Source organism: Motacilla alba, chromosome 8 (genome assembly GCF_015832195.1).
Source record: "Motacilla alba alba isolate MOTALB_02 chromosome 8, Motacilla_alba_V1.0_pri, whole genome shotgun sequence".
Taxonomy (NCBI): Eukaryota; Metazoa; Chordata; class Aves; order Passeriformes; family Motacillidae; genus Motacilla; species Motacilla alba.
The window spans coordinates 23564623-23591240 of NC_052023.1; the positions used below are offsets into that span (position 1 = coordinate 23564623).

Below are 26618 nucleotides of genomic sequence, written 5' to 3' on the forward strand. Positions count from 1 at the left end.
GATGCCTTGTTCCTTGAAAGAGTCTCAGTGTTGGCTTAGTGCAAATATTTGCTGACACCTCACTCACTGAACTGTTAGTATTGCCTTGTTGCTTACAAACTTGGTTTGTTCCAGCTTCTTTCTAAAGTTTGGATAGTTTCTTTCTGAAGTTCAAGTTGAGTTTCTTATGTTGGAACAAGCTGCTTTGGAGAGTGAGGGATGTTCCTTTCTATTATTTTCAGAGAACAGTGTCACTTCTTGAAGATACAAAACCCACTGTGCTCCTCTTGAGTGTCCTACTGAAAAAACAAAAAGACAAAGCAAAACCATGAACCCCAACAAATATCTGTCGACCTCCCCATGGTCAGTCTCCACTGATAAATCCTTGGTGATTTAAATATCATGAGGATTGAGTTGCTTACTGGTTTGGGATGCAGAGTTTTTTCTTACTGGGCAGATGAACGCAGTGGACACAATGGAACTCAATGAATTCCATGTGGAGAATGTCTATTAGAGTCTCACTTTCAGTAACTTGAGCTTGTTCACTTCAAATATGTTTGGCTCATCAGTGGTGAGCACACGCCTCTGAGTGGTGCTCTGTTAGTTTTGTGACTTGTTGTGATGCCTTTCCAATGCCTGTGTGGAGCTGCCACTGACCCGGGCCGTTTTTGCAGCTACTACAGGAACTGTGCACAGTTTTTAACGTAGACCTGCCGTGCCGTGTGAAGTCTTCCCAGCTGGGGATCATTAGCAATAAACAGACGCACACCAGCGCCATCGTGAAGCCGCAGTCCAGCTCCTGCTCCTACATCTGCCAGCACTGCCTTGTCCACCTGGGAGATATTGGTGAGTTTGAGAAGGAAAGGGCTGGCGTGTGGAGTTCTGTCTGTGTTCAGCTTCTAGAGAGGGATCTGCATGTATCTGGGCAGCTGCTGGAGCAAGTGGGCTCCGCTTTGGTAGCTAGTTGTTGATTGTGCCTGTGGTGATTGCAGCAGGGGGAAAGACCTGGCAAGAAACTCTGTTCAGACTTATCTAGTATGTGTTACACATTAACATGTGGAGACAGTTAATCACTGGTTTGCTAGTGATCTGCTAGAGTCTGTCTCCTAGCATTTTCATCATGTTCTAGCTGGTAGGCACAGGGAAGTGCTGAAACGTAACTATTCCAAAAGCTTGTTGCAGCAGGCTAGCACATTTCTCCATTCCAGAACACTAATATCTTATGTACAAGGGCACCAGTTAGAAATCCAGCCTTTCATAAATGGGTTTCTTTTTTACATTAAGGTCAAAAGGTTTATTTCTTTCTTGATTTGAGTAAAACTTTATGTTGTAGAAAGTTGTCTTTTCACAGGAATCTGCAGTTGCTTTTTGAACAACCTAAAAATAAATCTAGTTGGTGATCATGCAAAGAGGGATGAAAAATATTTTTAGCTCTCTGATGTGGTGTTAGCACTGTTGTCCATAAGACAGTCTTAGCTCTGAGGCAAAACAGCCACCTCAGAATTGAATGTGTCAAATCTTGGTGCTATTTGGTGTAATTGCACATTCTTTTGATGCTTATTTCTGAAATACTAGTGAAATGCTCTTCAGGTAAGTTGCATTTTATGAAAGTAACTGCAGGGCAGTGGAGTTTTGTGCCTCAACTTGGATTTTTTTTGCTGTTTTCTTAGCTCGCTATAGGAATCAGACCAGCCAGGCAGAGTCTTACTATAGACATGCAGCTCAGCTTGTCCCTTCTAATGGTGAGTCTGGGATACCTTTTCAGTTCATAATTCCAAAGGAAGATTTGGGGTGTTGTTTTCTTCTGTGGCAGTTGAAAACCTGGGCTTTTATATACATATGCCTCTCCAAATTCTCCACACAACCAAATTCAGTTTTATTGCAAGTTGCATTCTAACTGAACAAAACAAAAACTCAACTCTCTGAAACAAACAAGCAAACAAAATCAGAGACCCCCATACCCAATTCTTCTTCATCCAAAGTAAAAAAAAAAAAGGCAACAAAAACCCACAACAAAACAAAAACACCAAAACCCAAATCAAAACAAAAACCAAACCAAGAGCAACAAGTAAGAAAATGCAACACAAGCAAACAAAACAAACAAAAACCACAAAAAACTCCCAAACAGCTGATGCACCACAAGTTTAGAAGCTTTTTCACTGAAGTGGTACAGATTTGAGGCTGGGGTGGAAGGGATGCATCTGAGCCTTGCCTGTTGAAGAATGAGGATTTTATGCTCCCTTTCCAAGTGACCACATGTACACTGAAATCTAGCATGTTTCTAGCTTGTCTTTTTCTCCCTTAGGTCAGCCTTATAATCAGTTGGCTATCCTAGCTTCCTCCAAAGGAGACCACTTGACCACAATTTTCTACTACTGCAGAAGCATTGCTGTGAAGTTTCCTTTCCCAGCTGCCTCCACTAACCTACAAAAAGCACTTTCTAAAGCACTGGAAAGGTGAGACTAAGTAAATTATTGCCACTCAGGTAAGTTGGAAGATATTTCTTCTAAAAGTACTTGCCTTGCTAGAAATTATTCGTATTTGGCAGTGGAAACAGAAATCCCTCAGCCCTTGTCCAGTCAGAGCATCCTTAGAGGTGTATGGAGCAAAGAATAGTTTGTGATGCTGCTGGCTGTGATTAGTGAATGCAGGAAATAAACATATTGTGCCAACATGAAAAGTAGCTTTGCAGGACATTCCTCCCTCATTTTGGAGTGATTCTGTGGTGTTACGTGCAGCTCTGTGTAGTTCCAAAGACTGAATCAGGTGTTTCTATTCTAAATGCAGTCGAGATGAGGTGAAGACTCGATGGAGCGTGTCTGACTTCATCAAGGCATTTATTAAATTTCATGGCCATGTGTACCTGAGTAAGAGCTTGGAGAAGCTGAGCCCTCTTCGAGAAAAGCTGGAAGAACAGTTCAAGGTTAGTTCTAACAACATATTAATTGGTATACTGAGGAGAATATTTTTAGCAGCTGAGTTCAGAAATTACAGTCCACTAATCATTCTTTCACATTATAAAATATAAGAAGCTCAAGTAGCCACTTATGGAAGGTTTGCATTGCAGCTAAGATTGGATAGTTCTGGTAACTTCTGCCGAGATTAGGGATTTTTCCAATTTGAACATGGTCCATTGTTGGTGGAGATACAGGAGAAGTCAGTGACCACTGTTGATTCTCTTCTCTTTAACCGGGATAATTCCTGGATACCTGTGAAAAGGACTTGATTAATCTGTGAAGTCTTGGCTTGGTGTCCTGAGGAATTTAGAGAGCTTCATGTTTTGGATGTTTATCATTCACACCCAGTGGTTATTAAGGTTGATTTTAATCTGCCTTGGGAAACCTGCCTCTCCTGTTAACAGTTTGCCCTTGAAAAGTGTCCCATACAACCTTACTCTGTGCAGGCTAGAGCTATGCTGAACACGTTTTCCATGGAAAATCCAGGAGTCCCATTGATTACATACCCAGCTCATTATGTTGGACAGTACAGCCAAGATCAAAACAAAAGATTTTTTTAAGGTATTTATGCAAAGTAGTATAGTTTCAGAGAGGACATGGTGTTAACTGGTAAATGCCTTTTGGAAACTGCTCTGCTTCAGCTTCCTAATTTGTGGAAAAACATCAGGGAGGATGAATATGTTCAGCAGAGAAGTGGATGCTTTTCAAAAATGGGAAAGGGGAATGCAGTCTGAGCAATATAAAAGTCACAGATGTTCTTTACAGTGTCCTTTTACAATTTTTTGTCTTGAATTGTGCTGCTACAGCTAGGTTCACACTGTCTTTAAAATAAATTCAAAAAAACACAGTACTTGCTCTGAATTAACTTCCAGTGTGGGCTGCTCTAACCCTGGCAGTTTGCTGTTTCAAAATGAAATAATTGTATCTCTTTCTGTGTGCGATGCTGGCTGCTGAACAAGTACTGCTTTTTCCACAGTGCTTATAATCAATAATTATGAGCATTGCTCAGGCATGTGGGACAGTCTTCATTTTCTGGACTGATCCAGAGTGGTAAAACAGCTAATTGAGCCCTGCTTTGCTGCTAAGATTACCTTTTTTTGTTTATATTATGCAACACAAGGTAATTTATCAGAGAGCAACTCTTCTGGCTTCACCAGGTTGGATGTGGATGTGAAGTTGGCTGTATGGTAGTGAATCATTTCAACTTTGTGGCTCAATTTAACTCCGAGGAGAGCAGTTGTAGGGTTGGGAGCATTCAGTCAGACCCTGGATGCTGCTGCTGGCAGCTCTGCCAGTCTCAGTTGTCAGCTGTACAGTGCTTGTGCTTCATGCCCTAAATGAGAGAGTCAAGGGTGAACGTGAAACTTAAACCTTTTCCTGATGCTTACACTAGTTAATCCACCTGATTCCCTGATTGTTGTGTCTGAAGATACATTGGCTGAGATTTAGGATAGCTCCTTTTTTCACCCAAAAAGCCTTGAAGTCTCTTTTCCTGTCCTGAGAGAGGTGTCTTTTCTAGCATAGTTACTGAAAGATATTTGTAAATAGCTCTCTCTATTTTAGTCCACTGAGGCATTCCATGACCCATGAAGTCAGGTGTGGAATTAGTCTTTAATGCATAACCATGCAGTAGTTAAATTTTCCTGGGGTGTTTTTTAAAATGTCACCTTCTCCATGCTGGTTCTTTGAAAGGCAGACAAACCCAGTGGATCTGCACGCCTTTGCAGCGCTGGCAGTGCACATTCCAAGTTGCACTTGCTCTGGAAGAGAACCATGTGCATAGGGATGTTGATTTGTTGTGTGTCTGAGCTGGTGTACAAGCAAAAACCTTGTGCTTAACAGTGGGGTCCTCCTGGGAAGCCCAGTGCTATGCTGGGAGGGTTGACCAGAATGAGTGTTGTGTAGGAGCAGAAACGTTAGTCAAGCAGTGAAGGAGCAACTACCAGTCCTTTCCACGTGTTTTCCCATCTCAAAATATATGCACCCCATGTCTTTGTTGCAGAGGTTGTTGTTCCAGAAGGCCTTCAACTCTCAGCAGTTAGTCCATATTACTGTGATCAACCTGTTCCAGCTGCACCACCTGCGAGACTTCAGCAACGAAACAGAGCAGCACAGCTACAGCCAGGATGAGCAGCTCTGCTGGACACAGCTCCTGGCTCTCTTCAGTAAGTGTGGGAGCTAATTGATTTTTGTAGTTCTCTTGAATTTAATGTGGATTCCATTAGTAATTTCCTGTCAGGATCTAGCTTAATGGCTGTCTGAGGTAAGTGCTGAGAATAGACATTAGGGAGAAAGTTGTGAGAGATGGTCACACAGGATCATTTATGTCAGCAGTGCTGACTAACACTGGGTTTCTGTGTCCGGACTTACTCTGTTTGAAGCTTTACAGAGCTCTGCATCGTTTTCCTGGTTCTGAAAGAGCATTTTAACTTGGGTGCAAAACTGGATCCAGCTTGGCGGTGAGTAGTACCCCTCTTGGGGGCTGCTCCCCAGTTGGCTGCATACAGTTGGAGTTGCTTTGAATGGAACTGGTTCTGATTCAACAGGACTGAAGTTGAAGTTGAGTCAACCAGGAGCTCAGCTGCTTCTTTGCCTTTGGTAATATCAACCAGGAGATAAGCGAGAGTGCAGAGCGTTTTAGACTCTAGCCACGTAGTGCTGATTTGCCTAACCTGATTGAGCCTGTTGTCAACTTGGCCTTGTTTGTCATTACCTAAATTTCTCAGTGGCTGGATTTCTCCAAATTCCAGCCTGGAGTTGATTCTGAGGGCACCATGGTCACATGGGTGTGGTTACTCCTTCTCAGCTTCTGTGCTCTAAGGGGTCTGGGCTGGGTGCCTGCCGAGCTCCAGTGCATTTGTGTGCCTGCTGGTTGAAGTGAATAAAGTGCAGGTAGGTAGTTGAGTTGATAATTTCTGATAAATAGATGAGTGACTTTTTGCACTGGGCTTGTCTCAGCTGATTTTTTTAGCTTACCAAAATGACTTGCCATGACAGTTAAGAGATATAAACATCAAGATTCTGCTTCATAGTAGAAAACTATTAAAAAGCCCTGTGTTGTGATCTGTTGGAGGATTGTTTAAGATGAGGTAGCTGAACTGCCTTGTTTTAAAGAACTAGTTCTTAGAATAGGGGTTTATGGGGTGTATATGTTTGATAAGTTATTTGGTCAACTTTGAAGTGTCATTCCCACATAATGGAGTTTTTTTCTTTTGCTTTTTCCTCTTACTCTGTCTCTAGTGTCATTTCTTGGAGTTCTGTGCAAGTGTCCTTTACAAAATGACTACCAGGAGGACTCTGGGGCTGCATATCCTCTTCCAGCTGTGAAGGTTTCAATGGACTGGCTGAAACTTAGGCCCAGTGTTTTCCAGGAGGCAGTGGTTGATGAGAGACGGTAGTGAGTGTTAATCTTTCTTTTGTTACATTTGTTGCACGAAGGTCCTAATTAATCCACAAATTAGTCATGGAAAAAGTGATCATACAACTCATCATTACAGATAGAAATGATAGAAAGTGTATGTGCTAAAAAGTTCATAAAGCAAAACATGAGACTTGTTGGTTACATGAGCAAATTGATCCTTTTAATTGTCTTTAGGTTTGCTGTAAGTTTTTTACAATCAGGGGATATTTTTTAAACGTCCAGTTTGAGCATAACTACTGAGTGTTCCTGTAGTCTTATCTAGGATAATGATTTCTCAGATTACTGGGGGAAGTGGCAGGAGAATACTTGCCTTAATTTTATGTACTAAACCATCACTTGGGCAGTGCTGTAATGTAGTCACCTAGGAGTTAAATTCAGTTTAGTAGAGGGGCTCTTTAAATGTCAATGCCGGCATAACTGTTCTGGACTGTTGCTCTGATTTTTCACTTTTGCCACTAATCTCAAAAATTAAGGCTTAAATTGCTCAAAACTCACATTTTTTTTTAATAGTCTGTTAAGTTTTCATGAATTTTGTGATTCAATAAAGTGTTTCTGTAAGGGGATTCTTAGGAGCAGTGACTGTTACTGGTGCAGCTGGATGAGTATTGTTCCTAAGATGGGCTCTCCAAGGAACACAGTATGATGCATGGGGGAGCAGGGGTGCCTATAACTTTGGTTTGTTAAATAAGAAACAAAAAGCCCTGTGGAGTTTTGGGAGCTTAAACCACAGAATTCCCAAAGGCAGGATTAAGGAAAAGAGTTCGGATGTGGTTTTGAGATGGTGATAACTATTGCCATTTGCACATCCTCAAGGAAGACCTCTGCCTGTATTATAATAGGCAAGATACCTACTTGATATCAAGTAGTTTCTGCAGAGAGAACATGCAGGCAGTAATTCATGGAGTAAATGGCTTTAAGCTGAAAGAGGGTAGATTTAGATTGGTTAGAAAGAAATCCATCCCTGTGAGGTCAGTTGGGGTCTGGCTCAGCTTGCTCAGAGAAGCTGTGACTGTCCCATCCCTAGAAAAAGGGGATGTCCAAAGCCGGGTTGGATGGGGCTTGGAGCAACCTTGGGGTGGTGGAAGGTCTCCTTGCCCATGGCACAGGGTGGAAGGTCCCTTCCAGCCCAAACCATTCTGGGATTCTCTGAAGGAACCAATTTTCTGGTCAACGTATTATTGACTTTATTTGCCTTATTGAAGATACCTGGGGTGTTTTTTCCTTCTTTTGTTCCTTGTCAGTCATGGGAAGGAGCTGTTGCTCAGTGTAGTGTAGAGAATAATCATGAGGATCATGCTGTCTGCGCCTGCAGCCATGCTGGAAGGCAGCTGAGGGTGTACAGTGCTGTTTGGGGCACGGTGCATTCTCCAGGCCATGTGCTTGCATGATGGCTGAAAGCCTTGCTGAGGAGGACGCATTCATTTCTCCTACACTGAGCACAGTGGGCATCCTGAAATAGCTTTCTATTGTCTCTGTGGTGCCCATCAGTAAAGCAGAAGGATTTTTGGACTTTTGTGTGGGAGCTTCTAGCAAACAGGAGCAAGCAGTCTGGTGGTAGCAGTTAAACGTTAACACAATGATCAGTGTGATTTTAAAATTGTTTGCTCCAGGGCCTTTGGGAAGAATTTCCAGTCATTGCTTGTTACTGGTGTTGTGAGGGCAAGGCAGGGATTGCAAGTTCACCTCGAGTTTAATGATCTTTCTTGGTGCAGCCCTTACTTAGAGTCTCTTCCCTTGGTGGTAAATGCTCCAGCACTACAGTACAGTGTTCTTGTTCACGGAGCAGAAGTGCTTCTGCACAGCTGTGTCTGGATAAATTCTTTTGCTGCCTAAAACTGGTTCATTGACTATGCCTTGAGAGCCATCACCTTTGGACTGCTAAGCATGAGTTGCAGACAGCATTTGCTCACGCTCTAGTTTTATCTGGTTAAATTCACAACAGGTTCTCTGGCCTGCTAGATAATGAACAATGTGCTGTGAGAGCCTGGCTTCCTTGGGAACTTCAGGTGGGCTTTTTAGTAATAGTAATTCCTTCAAGAAAGTGGTCTTTTCACTCACACTTTGCAAGAAACTTTTCTTGGGAATCAGAGGATAAATGTAAACTGTGTTGGTAACAGCATTCAGTGTGTTTTTGGTAAAGCAAACTCATCCAGTGTTATGCAGTTTTAACTCAGGGTTTGCCTGTTTTCTAATTTTTAGCATATGGCCCTGGCTGATCTCTCTTCTAAATAGCTTCCAGCCTCATGAAGAAGATCTATCCAGTAATAATGGTAAGGACACTTACAGTCTGTGCTGTAAAGAACTGTGAAAAACAATGTTTTTCCTGCTGATGTGGGGAGTTACGGTTGAAGAGCAAATAAGGAGCAAATAAGCAATAAGATACTGTGTTCAATGCTTTTACGCTTTCCTTATGCTATTTACTGTCTATTTGCCAGCAACCCCGCTTCCAGAAGAATTTGAGTTGCAAGGATTCCTGGCTCTGAGGCCCTCGTTCAGGTGGGTGACAGCTGAAGGATCCTGCACCCTTGCTGATGTCACAGCTTCTACAGACATTGGCCTGTTCCCTGCAATATCTTATCTATGTGTCTTTACTGCTGTATGGATTGGTGTTGGTCTCTTCAAAACAAGTGCAATGGATGGTGTAGCCCTAAGAAATTCTTGAGGTTATAATATTGCTCATGACACTGCTGAACCTCTTTAATCCATCTTACCAGATGAGAATTACATGTGTAAACCAGGCATCTCTTAACAGCCACGTTTTAAATAACATCTGGTGAAAGTTCAGAGCTTTTAATAGAGCAATGCTGACACGTATTTCTAGAAAATAGGATATTGCAGAAGGTAATTTTGTAATTAGTATTCCCTCTTCTGCTTCAATACTAGGAACTTGGATTTTTCCAAAGGCCACCAGGCAATTACAGGGGATAAAGAAGGGCAGCAACGTCGGATACGGCAGCAGCGCCTGATCTTCACAGGCAAATGGATTGCTGATAATCAGCCAAGGTAATTGCAAGTACTTTGTGTTTCCCATGCTACTGGAAGCTGAGGTGACACAGGAGCCAGTGTGGAGTGTTATTTTACTCTCTTTTCAACACAGCAGTTAGCTGTAATGTGAGCACAAGATACTGACAGCACTAATAATGTGGTCAGCTATTACTTCACAGACTGATTGTGATAAGTCATGTAGAATATGTACTTGCTTTTTAATTCCTGGTTGTCTTTTTCAGGTTGATTCAATGTGAAAACGAGGTAGGAAAGCTCTTGTTTGTGACAGAAATCCCGGAGCTCTTACTGGAGGACCCTAGTGAAGCCAAAGAGAGTCTCACCTTGCAGGAGACGTCCGTGGCAGAGCCGCTGTGTGCTGATGGGAGCCCTGGACTCAAATCAGTGCTGTCCTCTGGCAGAAGCCTGAGCAACAGCTGTGATGCAGGAGAAAAGCCCATGGTCACCTTCAAAGAGAATATCAAGCCCCGGGAGATGAACAGAGAACAAGGGCGCATCTACCCCCCAAAGGACATAGCGAGGGAGAGACGGGACTTTGGCAAAGGAATAGTAGCAAATAAGAATGATGGGAAGAAGGATAACAATAAAAGGAAGAATGAGACCAAGAAATGTGGCTTGGATAAGATGCAGGAAGCAGGAAAGCAGAATGTGGCAGTTCAGGTAAGCCTTTAGCTCAGAGGGATACTGTGCCTGAGAAAGGGCCATGTTGTGTCAGGGCAGTCTCTGCTTGTGTAGAGTGTGATTAGAGCTGAAGTTTTGCTGTGGGCAGCTAATGCTCAATAATATAAAATATTTCTACCTCAAAGACCAGGTGATAGTGATCTTGGCATCTCTTTGCTTTTCCTTGATGCTATCTCAAAAAATGAGAGAGAGGGAGAAAAACAGTGCAATGAGGGGTGCTATAACTGTCCTAAAAAACAGATTCCACAAATTATTTAGGCCACCAAGGCAGTTCATGTGGCCAGGCCGTAGGCATGCTCTTGCCATTCTGAGGTCTGGTGTGAAGGAACTGAGTACTCTGCCTTCGCTTCAGTTGACTGGTGCACATTGAACAAACTGAATATGTCACAAAAGCAGCAAATTGTATATATGTGGAGTAAGATCCTCTGTAGTGTGGGTGCAACCAAGTGTCTTGTCAAAGTAAAGAAAACCACTGGGCTCTTAAATCATCAGTCTATGCTCAGGCGCTTGGTCAAAATGGTTTGTTTTCAGCTGCTTTTTCACCAGTTATATTTTTTAGGGGCATGCTTTTTATCTATTTATTTGAGCATTGCACATGAAATATATCAAGTAAACAGTGAATTTGCTGGTCTGCCTTCCACTGACTCATAGTAAATGAGGGTAGAGAGTGTAAGGGCTGATCTGATCTGTACTCGGACAATTTGGCTCTATCTCAGGTCATTCCCTGATGATGGCTGGAACCATTCAATGGTAGTAATGGAGATTTCTGTTATTTCCCTAGAGAAATTGTTAGTTCTTCACTGTTCTTGCAAGTGGAAATTATTTCCTAATGCACCTTATGTCCCTTGCCTCTGTATAAGCCCATTACTGCTGCCCAGGACAGGTCTGCAGAATAACTCTTCCTCTTTGCAGCTGCTCCAAAGGCCTATGCAATTGAGGTCTTTTCCCCAGGCTAGGCAAACCATCTCTCTCAGTTTTTCCAGCTTGTGTTGTTTAGGAGCCTTGGATTATTCTCCCTTTTTTCTCCTGATGATTTGCTGTTAAACATCATGGTTATGAAATGGAATGTGTGAGCTAGCAGCATTATTCAGTTGGTTTTGCAGGGGAGCCATACCTCGGGGTACAGAGGGTTTCTGTAAAGGCTACAGAAAGCAGGGGGCAATAGTTTGTGAGTCATGGAACACGATTCTGGTGTCTGAAAAACAGCATAGGTGAGTTAGAATAGCAAGTTTCTTATTTATTTGTCAAATGGATCTGGAATGTCATTGCAGGTCTGAGCATAACTCCCAGTTTTGATCTTTGTGCCTCTGTCTTGCAAAAGAAAGACTTCAGGTGGATAAAAACCGGCCAGATCTGAGGATTCTGTGTAGCTTTCTGGATAGGGACAATAACTTATTTATCAGAAATTTGCTTGATTTAGTCTTAAGATACAACAAACCCAGCTGTAGCAGAATCTGCTCTGATGTTGTCTGTTATTGTTTGTCTCCTCTTGAATAGAAATTAATTTTGGCTTTTTAACTCCATCAGCTTTATTTAGGGCAACAAGTCCAGTGGAATGCCTTTTGTTTTGTATAATGTGGTGGACTTGCTTATCCAGACCTGCTCCAGAATAGAGGGAGAGCTTGCTTCCCCCCACACTGATAAACTAGTGTAGGTTTCATAGCAGTTGATGGACTGTTTGTGTTCTGCTTTGGCGCTCCTGACAATTTCATGCTTTATTTCCTACATAGTTCATTGCCTTCAAAAACTTAAATGCTGCAGTTCCTACTTTGCTGAAATGTGAAGAATGTGGTACAGAAGTGATCAGTCCTGCTTTGCAGATACATGGGAAACTTGCATGCTCAGGCAGGATGTGATCTGGGTTGAGTCTCTGCTCTCTAGGGAAGATAATGTTAGGAGCCAAGGAAGTTCAGTGCAGACTAACTCAAAGTGTAGCAGACTCTTAAGAGGTCCCTGTGATAAAATGGTGCCTCTCTCAAGCACTGTGTAGAAACACTTAGGGCTATTGTGGGGGTAAATATTTGGTAGCATTGACACTTCTGAGGTGATATGAAATAGAAGCAAGGAAGGAACTGAAATTTGTCTTGATTAATCAATTTTAGTAATGTATGTTTTTTATAAAATTAACTGTAAATCATGCAGAGGGCCTTTTGGAAGCCATCCTCTGGAAATGTGTTATAGTATACTTGAGTTTTGGATGGATAGAGCTCGAGTTTTAAAATGCTGTGGCAGGAAGAATGTCTTTGAATTCTCCAGCATTTCCATAAAAGAATGCATAGTGCTTGATATGGGTTATAAAAATATTTGGCTTATTGTGGAGGGAAAAGGGACAGCGCAATGTAAGTTAAATATGCTGAATGTGATGGAGAGTAAAGAGATGCAGCATGAGCAAGGGCCTGCATTGTTTGTGGTGTTTAGTATCAGCCAGAACCTTTAGGTGGAGTTCCCTCCAGACTTTTTCTTGCGGGAAATTAAAAATCCACCCAAATCTCCCAATTTTACAAATGCAGAAAGAACCCTACACTCCCATAACTTCTAAATGGGGAAATTAAATTTTAAAAAGTACTTAAGAAAGGATATGAATGCATCTATCCCTTTACTACTGTAATTTGGCAGAAAACAACTGTCCTGTAACTCCTTTCAACTCAGCAGCACTAAATGTCTAAATAAACCCCTCACAGTTATGGTGTGGGGATTATTGTTGTTGTTTGGTTTGGATTTTTTTTTTAATTTGATCCCTGATACAACCCTTTCTTTCACTCACCTTTGAGGCTTGGTGTCAGGTCTGCTCCTGGGCCCTTTCTGTATTGCCCGGGTTCCTTGCTTGCTGTCTTTTTCCTGCCTGCTCCATCTTGCATTCCAGGCAGTTCTGCCGAGCTGAACAGAAAGGGAAAGTAGTCTTCCCCTCTGTCTTCCTCCCCAGGAAGACCCAGACCGCGGGAGACTCAGAATAAGGTAAACATTACATTACATTCTTCTCTCTGCCTTTAACTGGTGCAGCTCTTTTAACATAACCCCCCGCAGTTACACAGTAAACTGAATGAGGTGAAGCACTTCTGCTGTTTGTCTTGTATGCTCTGGGTCAAAAGAATTCCATAGTGTGGAGTTGGTGCATATACATCACCGTATGGATTAGGCTGAGAGAACTCCCCAGGAAGAGTGTGGCAGTGTTTGTTTTTTAAGGTGATGCAGGTAAGTAGCATAACTTAGGTTGAAGCAGTGCCCTAGGAGAAGCATAGTAGCATCTGCACTTTTTGTTTTTAAACACTGCAGGTGAGCAGCGTGGTAAGTTCCTTGGATGGTGTGAGATACTGTGTCTGCTTCTCACTGTCATGCTAGAGAAGGAGCCTCTTGCATCTTCTGAGTAAATATCCTTGAGTGCTGTTGTGAGGTGAGAAGTGCCTGAGGACATGCAGGGTAATCTGCCTGAGGTCAGTGAGATTGTGTTCCAAGCTTCTCTCAGTTACTTAGGGAAAAGAAAATAATTGCTCAGACAATCTGAGAGTTTATTTTTTGGCTTGAGATGTGATATGGTTAATGTGGAAATTTAGGGCAATGATTTGATTTCTTCATACTTTCTGTTGTATCAGGTGAAATCCCAGACGGAGATGAGGAAGACTCCAGTATCTGAAGCCAGGAAAACACCTGTAACTCAGACTCCAAGCCAGGCCAGCAGCTCCCAGTTCATCCCTATTCATCACCCAGGAGCCTTCCCTCCCCTTCCTAGCCGGCCAGGTAATTTGCATCATTCTTTTGAAGTGTCATTTATTGTTGGCTGAGGGAAATCCTGTAATAGTGGTTAGTACAGCCTCTGGAAGGTAGGGGCTCTGTTAATGACCATGAATTTTCCTGTTGAACATCTTATCAAGTGGTAAAAAGGGGCATAGCAGAACTGAAACAAGATAAATAAGATTCCTTATGCTTTGGAATCAAGGTTTGTCATGAAATCTGCCACCTGCCTTCTGGTTTAGTGGGTGTGAGATCAAGGAACGTCACGCTAGGCTCTTCCTGTAGTTAGTCTGAACATGACAAAGCTTTCTGCTAGCCCTGCTTCTGAAGCATTCCCTGTGCTTCAGACTCCATTGCAAAAGATCAATCACACTGCTTGCTTTAAGACTCACTTTCTTTTGTAGTGGTGCTCATGTTTGAAGCTGTAATTTGTGTGGTCTTACTTGTTGCTGTGTTGCATGTCCCATTTTGCTGTGGAGTCTGCCTGTCATACCTTGCTGTCCATGTTTGCTCATGGAATAACTGGAAGCTGTGTCTTCCCTGCACGTGTTACATGGAGCTCCTCAATATAAGACAGATGGGCATCTTCCCTGTCCCAAAGTCAGCATAAAATCTGACCTGTGAGACACTGAATTAAAGCTCGCCTTCCAAACCTGGCTTTTCAGTGTGAACTACAGGGAAGGAATTGATCTTACAGATATGAGGATTTGTTTGGTTACTGTCTGTCTTTCTCTAAATTGATCCAGACACTGGTGATCCTCTGAGCGGAGGCAGTACACTGACTGTATCGATTGCTTCTGTTTGTTCCTGCAGAAGTTTAGTCCCTGAAAATGTGTTTGAAGGGGAGGAAACTTTGGGGGGTAAAGCATCAAAAACCCAAGAGCAATGAAGGGAAAAGGTAGTGGGGGTCAGAAAAAGCAGGGAGATTGGGGGACAGGGAACATAGGGATGTGGAAACATATGACCCTCAGATACTGCCGTGCTGACTGCTATCAGTCCCTGGAATATTGCAAGAAAACTCCAAAACAAACTTGGAATTCTTGTGTGATCAGAGCCATGCACATGCTAAGGTGAGGAATGACATTGTAGTGCATGTATGCAGACCAGTGCCTCCTTTCCTAAATGAACAGGAAGAGAAACCCCCACTAAAAGTTTTCTGGAGGGAGTTGTATGCTCTGTCCAATTGTGTCAAGGTGCATTTTTTTATCTTTTCCAGGATTTCCTCCTCCAACCTATGTTGTCCCCCCTCCTGTGGCTTTCTCCATGAGCACGGGGTACACCTTCCCAGGTGGCGTTTCTGTCCCAGGAACCTTCCTCCAGCCCACAGCTCACTCGCCTGCAGGAAACCAGGTGCAAGGTGGGAAACAGTCCCACATTCCTTACAGCCAGCAACGGCCCTCTGGACCAGGGCCAATGACCCAGGGACCTCAGCAAACACCACCTCCTTCCCAGCAACCCCTCTCATCTTTACCAGCTCAGGCAACAGCACAGTCCGCAAGCCAGTTACAGGTCCAGGCTCTGGCCCAGCAGCAGCAGCAGCAGTCCCCCACGAAAGCTGTGCAGGGCTTGGGGAAGAGCCCGCCACACCACTCTGGATTCCAGCAGGTAAACTTGGCCTGTGCTATATGCCGGGCTTTATTTTAAAATAAGTGGCAATGTTCAAGACTTGTTTTCTTGGATTACCTTTCAAAATTGTCATTAAAGAGTTTTTTGATTGTGAACTTCTGGGCAAATTTGAAAATGAGCTGAAGTTTAGTGGGTGCGAACATATGATGCTGTAGCTGAAAGGAAGGTATGTACTGGAATGGAATGTCTTTTCTGTCATCTCTTTGCTCTGTCTTTCTGATGTAGACCAGGTATGGAGGTGCTGTGTCTGTCTCAGGCCTTTCTAGTTTTCTTGTGTGAGTGATGAGGACTGAGCATGAACTGTTGTCATATATGCATATATTTAACAGGAATTTTATACTATTATCTCTTTCTTACCAAAGTTTCATACCTATTCGGTGTTTTCTGGTGAGCAGCTCCTCCGAGCACACCCTTCCTACTTCAGGGCATGTCCTCTTGACAAGCCAACCTACTCTTTTATAGCTCTTGTGGTTCTTATTAGTTGCAGCTGTGGCCTGTTGAAGTTAAACCTTCTCCTCATTTTTGATTATTTGCCCAGCTGCAACTCCTTAGGGGTAAGATTACTTTCTATACCAACTCTATTGTATCCCCACAGTGAACCTCCACCTGCACTCTCCTTTTGGCTAACTGGTTGCAGTGTCAGTTCCCTTACAGCTCTTAGTTCCTTTGCTCACCTTTGCTGGAGAAAATCTCCCTTCTGGCAAATCTGGACCCAGTGGTGAGATCCTGCTTGTGTTCTGGGCAGCAAAATGCTGGCTCAGTACCTTACTAAAGGTTTAGTTTGTAGGCTTTTGGGTTAAAAGGTACTGGATAGAGTAAGGATTATACTTGGCTGTTGGTTTAAAGCTTGACTAGAGAGCATTAGATGCCTATGGAAATTGCTTTTGATGAATAACACAGACATTCCACAAACGTTCTGATTTGCTATCACGCATGAGCCAGGCTGACGGCTTGGATGGAGTTAAGCGTTCAGGTAACATGAATTGTTCCTCCCTGCTGGTGAAATCCTATGTCTCTGCCTCAGTATCCACAGACAGACTCGTCGAAGCAGCTGTGGAACCCCCCTCAAGTCCAAGGCTCCCTGGGGAAGATCATGTCTGTAAAGCAGCCCTATTACCTGCAGGCCCAGGACCCTCTCAAACTCTTTGAACAGTCATTACAGCCTCCTGTGATGCAACAGCAACCTCTGGAGAAAAAAATGAAGCCTTTCCCAATGGAGCCATATAACCAGAACCCCTCAGAAGTCAAGGTGCCAGAATATTACTGGGACTCTTCCTATGGCATGACGGACAACAGGGTGATGACCCAGCAGTCGAACATGGACCGCAGGGGGAAGCGACAGGGAGTCTTCCGCTCCGAGCAGGATGCTGTCTCCAGGATGACCTTTGAGGTGAGACCCATGCTGCAAGTGGGGAGAACTAAAGCTCTGATGTTCCTGGCAACTCTTGGCATTTCTCTGTCTCAGGAATGCCCTGTGGTCCCAAGTAGGTCAATGTAAACTTGCTTAGAAGAGAGCTGAGCGTCAGTACCTGGGGTTCCAGCACAAAGTAATGAATTCCTCATTTTAGTAGGCTGTGTGTAGTATCAGTCTCTTGAAAATTCGGTTTCAAGTAGATGTAAGTCTTTTTCAGTATGGATGTGACATCCATCTCTGTGCTGTGTCTGCCAGGTTGAGAAACATGGCCGCTGATAGTTCTGGGGAAGATTCTTGTCTGCAACTGGTGAAAACCATAAAAGCCCCCCAAATAATTGCAGTTGAATTATTACACTTTAGGTGAACTCCTAACACTGCTGTAGTGAATTGAATGGCTGAGGCTGCAATAGGTTGAGCAATCAAGGGGTCTTGGATTTTTTTTTTGTTTGTTTGTTCTTCCTGAAAATCCCACCACACTGAGAGAGCTAAACGGCTTCCTTAGCTCCCAGTTGCAGTAAATGGAATACTTTACTTCTGTTCATGTAATCATGCTTCATGTTAGTGTTTATAAACCCACCAATCTCTGTTATTTATTAACAGCTTTGGAGTCATCCGTGAGTGCTTTTGGTGATGTTTATAATGAGGCTTAAACAGGGGCCTTTTAAACCTTTGGTTGGGTGTGCCTCTGTAAATGCACTCAGGACATGGAGAAGGTCAGCTGATATCACTTGGCTCATCCTTCCAAGAGAAAAGCCAGACAATGTTCAGGAGTGCAATGTACAGACAATGTATAGTCCTACCCTCATGTCACATTGTGGTTTTTAGATGGAGACAGGGTCAAAGCCTGGTCTTCTTTCCTAAAAAGGAAACCTCGCCAGGGTGCCAGCACATTGTGCTGCAGAGAGAAGCTATGCCTGTGATGCTTGTGCTTTAAGCATTCCTCACAAAAGTCAAGATGTCCAGTCTGACCAGCACTGAGCAGGTTTTACTGGCCCAGGGGGCTGCTCATAGCATTGGCATAGCAGCCAGTGGAAATAAGTCTCATGGGATTTAAACTCCACAAGCAGAGAAAAGAAGATGATGCGAACATAATTCTGCTTGAAACCTAAATTACTCCCAGGTCAGCTGTAGAAGAATGATGATAAGGTTTTGTTTGTCCTTGCACGTGGCAGCAGGTTCAGTGTGTGGCATGGATGCAAGGGGAAGCACACGCTCTGCTGATTACTGTCCCTGCAGTCACTTTGCTGCATGGTCCTCTCCCCGTGCGCATTTGGCTGCGTGGTTGTGTCTGCTCAGAGCTCTCAGTGTGTGCCTCAGCACCATTCTCACCTCGCCCTCTGCATGCTGCTTTCTGCCTTCCTCTTGCTGTTCTCTCTCCTGCTCTGGCTGTTCTTTCTGCCTTCTGTTGTCTCACTGTGCTCATTTCTGTCACTAGGACCCCAAGAGCTCCCCTCTGCTTCCTCCGGACCTGTTAAAGAGTCTGGCTGCCTTGGAGGAGGAGGAAGAGCTGATTTTCTCTAATCCTCCTGATCTTTACCCAGCTCTGCTGGGGCCTCTCGCCTCTCTTCCTGGACGAAGCCTCTTTGTATGTATTTGATGTAATATTGCTGCTTCTCACTCTTAACTGGCATCTCTTTCTTCTGCGAAATTACAAGAAATGTGAAATTCCTTTCTCTCCCCCATACCTCCTGTCTACTTTCCTGCCTCACCTTTGAGCTAGTTTTCACAGGGGTGAAAACTGCAGCTTTTGGGCTGAATCTGGGCCTGCTAATCTGTTCAGAAATCAGAGGAACTGTGGGGTTTTTGTAAGTACAGTCCACAGGAGAGGTGTTGATGCATCATAATAACATTTAATGAACTTGCTCTTCTGCACTTGTATGGGTTTAGTAATAAAGAGTGGGGAAGGCACTGATAGGGCTCTGGGGAGTCATGAGAACCAGGGTGTAGTGACAGGACAAGGGGGAATGGCTTCAAACTGACAGAGGATAGGTTTAGATGAGATACTAGGAAGAAATTTTTCCATGTGAGGTTGGGGAGAAGCTGTGGCTGCCCCGTCCCTGGAATTGTCCAAGGCCAGGTTGGATGGGGCTTGGAGCAGCCTGGGATAGTGGAAGGTGTCCCTGGGCAGTGGGGTGGAATGAAATGAGTTTTAAGGTCTCTTCCAACCTTAGCCGTTCTGCAGTTCTGTGATATGATTCTGTGATTATAAACTGCATATAAAAATTCCACAGAGGCAGGGGGATGCTGCCCTGTTCAATGCAGAAGAGATTCTTAGAAAAGAAGGATGGCTTTGGAAGAAAATAGCAATTAACTGGATAAATGCATAATAACTCTTATAGAAATACAGTCATTTTTGACAGAGATTTTTTTTTCCTACTTTTTTTTTATTAAAACCTTCCTAGTTCACTAGCTGGGGGGGGTCTCAGACCTGTTGAATTTTTAAATTGCCTCTGAAAGTGCAGCATGCCTTTCTACTGTGGCTACAAGCATGTTCATTAAATCATACTCATTCAGATTAGCAGCTGTAACAAAGAATTATTTGTGACTACTCAGACTCTCTGATTAAGTCTCTTCCTCAGTTATTTTACCTGCCATCCCAAGGAGCCAATTGTAAAAGATACTAATTTCTGTCTCATTAGATAACTTTGCTAAGAAACTAATAGCTGCTGCTTTAGCAGCTTCCTTTGAAGCTCCTACTGTTGTGTCTGCTGACAAATGGAAGGAAATCCTTCGCTGTGCAAGCCATGTGGATATGCAGAGTGGAAATTCTGTCTGGCTTTTAAAACGTGCTTTCAAAGTAATGAGCTGTCACTTTGAAAATCTAACAAGCTAGGGGCTGCTTGCCAAGAAAATGAGGCTGTTTGTCTTAAGTTTATGGGATGAAAGCAAAAATATTCCAGGTACCGTGGCTGTGTTAAAGACAGAGAGATGCTAGTTCTGGTTTTTGTGGTTTGAATAATAAATTTTAAAACATCTACATGCTGAGCTGGTGAGAATGCAAGAGGGGGTTTATTTGTAACAAGACCACAGCTTTTATTTTGGTTCACACACATTTTTACTTATGGTTTTACTAATTCTATGGCTTGGTGATGCAGATCCTAGATTTGGTGATGTTCATTGTCTACCAGCCAAGCTTGGTAATTTTTCTTTGGTTTCTGTCAGTGATAACTCAGCTATTTTTTTCTCTGAATAGACTCGTTTCAGAGACACTGTTTTTCACTCCTTAATCATAGTAAGACCCAAACAGAAAAAAACAAGGAATATTATGCTGGAAATAACAACTGTGTGAGAGGGAGGTGGCATAGATGATGGAAAAAGGTCATGGTCTGTAATGTCTTTACGTGGAAGTAAAAAGTCCAGGGGAGTCCAGGGAACCTTTCTTTTAAACATTTGGGTTGGATTTTTTTTTCTTCCTCTCTACAAGTAATTTATAATGGAAATGAGAGAATGCTAAATGATGCTTGGACTACTAAACCTAATTTAAAAAGCACTTTGCTGCTCTCACTTTCTGAGAACATCTCTATGGCAGAGATGCTGTCGGAACTGAAAAAATACTTTGTCAATAGCCACATACAAGAGTCTGATCTTGTTTGAAGGAGTCCTCGTGTCACTGGGAGGGGTCCTGTCTCATTTGTACAAGGTTTTCTCACTTGTACAAGGTTTTACACAACCATTAATATTGTACAAAGTTTAACACAACCGTGAGGCAGGAGTCTCCCCTTTAGATGTATCAGAGGATTAGACTTTGCATTTGAAAACCTGTTCTGGGTCTGAGACTCTCAGCTGTAATGTTTGTTGATTTGTAGATTATTAATTACAGATAGTAGGAAAACTACTGATTTTTTGCACTTGTTAGCTCGCCTTCCCTGTCCTCCAAGGTGCTGGAGCTAAAATGCAGGACAAGTTGTAAATGTGACCAAAACCACTTTGGCAGTTTCTGATTACGCACTTTCCTCCTGGTCCCTACACTGAGCACTAACTGGGCTTTTCCCCTTTTTGGTTTCTGAAGAAGTCCCTGCTGGAAAAACCATCAGAACTGATGTCTCAGTCATCATCTTTCCTGTCCCTCAGTGGCTTTTCTCTAAATCAGGTGAGTGAGAACCAGAGTCCAACACCTTTTACTGTTTCAGCTTGTGGTTAAGCCAGTGGAAAACCTGAAAGAAATCCACATTGATGTGTAATTCCACTCTGTATCAACCCCAATCTTTGCCTTTATCATTTTTCTTCCCAAATTCATCTTAGCTATATCTCTGCAGATGTACTCTTGAATCTTGCTGAGTTCAGGGGCCCTTTGCTCTTAGTGAAGTCATGAAATTGACTGAGAAGGTGCATCTCAGGGTGCTGTGGTGTGTAGGTTTTTATTTCCAGGGCAATGAATTACCTGTTCTCTTCCAGAGAATTTAGCAGGGTCTTGATACAACTTTTCTGAAGATTTTGTGAAGACTTTGCAGTCCAGCCAGGAGAAATCTGTACTGATTCAGAATGTGATGGACTTAATATTAAATTAAATGGTCAAAGAAGATGGGGCTGGGAAGTGAAAAAGGAATTAGGAACTATTTTGAACTAGAATTGTTTCCTTTCTACAGTCTCAGTGTTTGAAATAAGTCTAACGCATAAGCTCTTATATTGTTTGTTTTTTTTCAGGAAAGATATCCAAACAACAGCATGTTCAATGAGGTATATGGAAAAAACATCAATACCAGCACAAAAACAGAAGTCACCCCTTCAGTTGCCCATCAGGAGACTTCACTCTATTCTCTCTTTGAAGGGACTCCGTGGTCTCCATCCCTTCCAGCCAGCTCAGGTAATTCTGGTGTGGCATTTCTTGTGTCCAGTGATTTAAGAAGATTTGATTTAATTCCAAACCAACTGCAAATTATATGTAACTGGAAATTGAAAAAAAAAAACCAAACCCAAACTTGCTTGGCAAGATTTCTGAAGGTTTCTGTTTTACTTTATATGTCTTCAGAAATACGAGGGGATTTTGTAATTAATACAGTGTAAGAACCTGGATTTTAGTTTAAGTATTTGAGCAGGATAAATGTTGTAGGAGGTGATAAATCCTGAAATCTCTTTAACTTGGTTTCCTGACAGCCATTTGGGAGTAATGCTTTAACTCAGACATCCATATGCTTTGTGTTGCTTTTTTTTTTTTTTTGAAAAAGCAGGAGGAACTGGATTTCATAATGCAGATATTTAAAAAAGAAACTGTATGAGGGAAGAGTGGAGGGAAATACAACAGCAGTGGGTTTTGTTGTGTTTGTTTTTTTACTGTTAAGCAGCCCATATAGCAAACCAGTTTCTTTGTTAGTAATTATCTTAAAGGCATAAACCATAACTATTATGTCATAATTTTAATCTCACTAAAAATCCAGAAGAGTGTGAGAGAGGAGTTAGTTGAATTTAAGAAAAGAGTGGATTTTAAATAACATCTGCACTGGATGAGATGTTTGGTGGGAGTTGTGCAGTCAACCAGGAGAAGCCGTTGTGGGTGAAATGGAGGGAGTTGCCAAGTGCTTTTATTTTAGCAGGATTTTGGCTCTCATGGCTTCAACTCCCTCTCCCTTCACCGTTTCATTTGTTCAGTTCTGCCTGTGGACAGCCTGCTTCATGCTCCCTTTCTTCTTTTGCCCACTCTTGGGTTCTGATCTGAATTGTTTTAAGAACTCACATAAGTGTAAAACATTCTCAGACCTAGGAGTTGAAGTCGTAAACTTGCAAACTCCTCAAGGTCTAATCTAATTTTTCTGTTGGTTAGTCAAGCTTGGAGACAGTTATTCTTTTAGTTTGAGACAAATTCTTCAGGAGACGTGGGGGAAGCTGGCTTTGCCTAGCCAACCCTCATGAGGTGTCCTGGGTTTTGTTTTTCTGGTAAGCATTAAACACAGTCATTCTGTTCTTGTAAATTTTTCACTCAGAATTTAGGAATTTGCATTATACTCATGTAACAGAGGGAATAAAAACTGACCTTTCAGCATTGTAGCAAACTGGTGATGGTAGAATTTGCAGCAGCACTAAGAAATTCTAAACTGGGGGGCTCCTGCTGTCTTTGCTGACCTTTTTTCCTCTTCCCTTGTAATCCCTAGATCATTCAACACCAGCCAGCCAGTCTCCTCACTCCTCCAACCCCAGCAGCTTGCCAAGCTCCCCTCCAACCCATAACCACAATTCTGTTCCTTTCTCCAACTTTGGACCTATTGGGACTCCAGACAACAGAGACCGGAGAGTCGCAGACCGCTGGAAAACAGATAAGCCAGGCAAGTGCTGGGTTCCAGGTTAGCACGGAGCTGTCAGACACCATCATCTGATGATGCCTGTTTTGCACTGGTTTTGCCATCTCACTTTGAACTTGTCTTTCTGCCATTTTAGCAATGGGAGGGTTTGGTCTGGACTATCTCCCAACAACATCATCCTCTTCGGAGAGCAGCTGGCACCAGTCCAGTGCTCCCAGTGGTACCTGGGCAGTCCAAGGCCCTCCTGCCATGGAGGACTCGTCAGCTGTGCTTATGGAGAGCCTGAAGGTGGGTTTGGCTGGGGCTGTGCTCAGGGATGGGTCTGCAGGCTGGATGATGAAGTGATGGCCATTAGCCCGTTGGAAGTGTCAGAGTTCAGTGCCAGAAGCCCAGAGTTTTTCCTGCAGATTCACTTACATGAGGCAGTGTGGGAGGTGTCACCAATGCAGGAAGATGTCATAAATTTATAGTTCTTGCTGGTTTTGAGATTTCGTGGAACAAGCCCAGGCTGGAGGAATTGGAAGAAATTTCTATCATTAGCTTTGACTAGTCTAAAATTAGTAATAGTTAATATGGGATGAATTTTTATGGTAATGAGGGTTCTGGAGGAGGATAAAATTCTTCCAGGGAGCCTCTTTTTAGAAGGTCTTCTTTGAAGCCTGGTTAACTTTCGTGATAAGCCAGGTTTGAGTAGGTTTGAGTGAAAAAGAGGGAGCACATACAACATGGTGTCTGCTTTCCCATCCGGCAGAGGGGCTGTGTAATGCAAGTAGGTGCTAGTGTTGGCTGTTTGTTTTTAGTCCATCTGGTCCAGTTCCATGATGCACCCCGGCCCCTCGGCCCTGGAGCAGCTGTTGATGCAGCAGAAGCAGAAGCAGCAGCGCGGACAAGGTGCCATGAACCCGCCGCATTGAGACAGAGGAGACAACCCTTACAACGACGGCTCCATAAACCATGGCATGTTGGGTCTGTGGGACTGGCACACGCAGTCCTGTGCAGGTGGCAGCCCTCTCTTCTGTTCCTTGCTGTCAGGAGGGCGTAAGTGCTCCACCAACCCACTGAGTGTGCACAAAACGTCTGCAGTGCAAGCAAACAACATCAGGAACTCTCCCATCCCCCGGGCCCTTCGGAGGGAGAGAGGAACTGCTGTTTGGCTCACTCAGTAACCCAATATCACCGCCTCTCACCTTCTCCATTGTGCATGTCCCCAGCCACATGGGAAGTAAAAGCTGAGAGCAAAGGGCAGATGGGAGAAGCCAATGAGAACTTCTCAATCCTTTTCCTCTCTTTGGGGAGATACAATAGGAATCCATTAATGATTGCTTCGCTGACTGAGAATGTAGTTGAAATTACTCCTAAACATCTTTATTACTATCTCAGTAGTAAGATCACACTGAATTCTGTACACAGACGTGCTTCATAGTCAGTGTGTAGCAATGAAAGCCCCAGTTGCTGCTCCAGTCACAGTGGGTGGTGATGAGGTGGGGCTCTGTATCCCGGACTAGCAAAGGAGTTTCATGAAAGAGAGTCTGGCACTTGGCACTGCTTCACCCAGAGGCTTTGGGTGGCTTAGAGACTCCAGCATGAAATGTCCTTCTCTCGGTAGGTGTTTGAGCTATAAGGGGTGACATGGGGCCTCACAGCACTCTGCTGCAAAGCAAGTTAACTGCTATGGGGTTTTAAATTAATGTGTGATTCCTGTACATTTTACTGTAGCATAGTGGCTAGCCCCACAAAGGGCAGGCTAGTCTGTGCATTCACAGCCTGACTCATTTTAATAGGTAGGTAGAAAGCTTTCAATGGGGGTTTTGTTTGGTTTTTTTTTTTTGTTTCGGTTTGGTTTTGTTTTTTCTCTTTCCATCCTCCCATCTTCGCTGAACGCTCGTAGTTTCATTACCATGGCAGAAAATAATCAGGGGTCCAGCAGGGCTGGGTGAATCCGACAGCCAGCCCAGACAGCGTGGGGCATCCGCACGCCCGGTGAGGCACAGGTCAGCTCTGCAGAAACCTGTCCCAGCTGCAGCCCCAGGCTTTCAGTGCCAGAAACACATCCGAGGCACCCATGGACACACGGAAACAGCACAGTGCTGTTCATAGACGAAAAGGTGCAGAAGGGAAAAGGAAAAAAACATTTTATTTGCTATTTATTAGGGGGAAGGAAGACTGGAAGTTTTGTTAAAGAAAAGGACAGCGTTTTTGTTAGATTTCCCAGGGAAGTTACAGAAACAGACTCAATGTCCATTTGCTGTTTTTAGCAGTAGGGGTTTGTGTGATGATTCAGGATCTCTGGGCTAGAATTCAGCTGCAGAACAAAGCACATGCAGGAGCCGAAGTGACGCTGGAGTCTGGGCAGCCCCAGAGAATACAAAAAGGGAAGGCGGAGGAAACCCAATACCCTCGGGGGTGCGAGAAGCTCCCTACGAGCTCCACCTGAGCAACATCACTGTTCTGTGTTGCATTTCAAAGCTGTATTTCCTTTAACAAGTCCAAAAAGTGAAGTTCCCACCTGGTGGTAATCCAGCCCACCCTGTGTGTCCCCTCCAGCCCTCCCGCTGTGTGTCCGAGCTGTGCGCCCAGGCAGCTGCGACATTCCCGTGTTCGCACCGTCACTGACTCTTGCACCCCAGACGAGCTAACCAGGAGCACCATCTCACTCCCGGCCGTTCCACTTGTGCATGAGCACCCGGCCTCGGGAATGCATCCGACCCCACCTGCCCTCCAGCACCTGGAGGAGCAAGGGAAGGGGCCCCCAACAGAAACTGGTTTGTGTTGTAAGCTTTTTTTGTGTTTTCTGTCTGTCTGTGCAAGAACTGCAGCTGCCGAAATCAGCTTTGCCTTTAATTAAACCATGTTCTCTCCATCCAGGTCTGTGTGTAGCGTTTATTTCCTGTGTGACTTGGCTTCAGGCCTTTAAAAATGCATTACTTTTCTGTAGAAGTCAGAAGAATGTTTGAAGTTGATTTTTTTTTTGGTTTAATTTGAAACAGACCTAAATGAATCACAGCGATTCTGACTTGGGCTTGGTACAGATAATTTGGTTGTGGTTTTGTGCTGCCTGTGTAGTGTGTTTTACATACTGAACAAAATATGTAGGATGGGAGCAGCTTGCAAAGCTCCTCCCTAGTTGCAGACTCATCCTGGTACGGTGTGTGTAGTGTGCAGATGGAGGGCACAGATCCTTCTGCCAATGACTTGTCTGCAGACCAGAGTGCTCACTGTTTCCATGCTTCCAGGTATGTGACAGGAAACTCCAGAGATGTTCTGGTTTTGAAATTACAGGTGTTTATTGTCTCCAGAATAAGTTCCTTTAAAAATAAATGTGATATTTAGGTTAATGGGGCAGTGGGGTTTTCTGGACTTGTGTGATAGAATCCAGAGTGCAGAAGCCCCTGTCCCCTTAGCACCTTTGGAGTAAAGCTCTGGGATTCCAGGCTCTGTATATCAAAGTTACTGTACCTTCTGGCTGATCAGGAAAAATTTTGATGCAGGGGTCCCAATGCTGAAGAAAATGTTTCTGCTTTTATTGGTGGGAATTTTCAAGTCCCTGTGAATTTGAATTGTGAGTTGGAGCAGGG

At 43.6% G+C, this 26618-nt stretch overlaps 1 protein-coding gene across 4 annotated transcripts in view; it reads left to right on the forward strand.

The window, feature by feature from the left end:
- Positions 1–25907, forward strand: part of SMG7 (SMG7 nonsense mediated mRNA decay factor) — a 51843-nt gene extending 25936 nt beyond the window's left edge. The window contains exons 5-24 of one of the 4 annotated variants that reach the window (XM_038144068.1): positions 654–825; positions 1650–1721; positions 2285–2435; positions 2767–2902; positions 4939–5101; positions 6177–6333; positions 8557–8627; positions 8793–8853; positions 9241–9360; positions 9585–10020; positions 13632–13776; positions 14987–15127; positions 15245–15375; positions 16421–16786; positions 18246–18395; positions 20820–20900; positions 21455–21614; positions 22897–23067; positions 23180–23331; positions 23844–25907. In XM_038144068.1, coding sequence (XP_037999996.1) covers positions 654–825; positions 1650–1721; positions 2285–2435; positions 2767–2902; positions 4939–5101; positions 6177–6333; positions 8557–8627; positions 8793–8853; positions 9241–9360; positions 9585–10020; positions 13632–13776; positions 14987–15127; positions 15245–15375; positions 16421–16786; positions 18246–18395; positions 20820–20900; positions 21455–21614; positions 22897–23067; positions 23180–23331; positions 23844–23957 — 3150 coding nt within the window. In that variant the 3' untranslated portion in view covers positions 23958–25907. Of the gene's footprint in view, positions 1–653; positions 826–1649; positions 1722–2284; positions 2436–2766; positions 2903–4938; positions 5102–6176; positions 6334–8556; positions 8628–8792; positions 8854–9240; positions 9361–9584; positions 10021–13631; positions 13777–14986; positions 15376–16420; positions 16787–18245; positions 18396–20819; positions 20901–21454; positions 21615–22896; positions 23068–23179; positions 23332–23843 lie in introns of all 4 variants that reach the window. The other 3 variants (XM_038144066.1, XM_038144067.1, XM_038144069.1) reach the window with 3 other exon arrangements.
- The last annotated feature ends 711 nt before the right edge of the window (positions 25908–26618 follow it).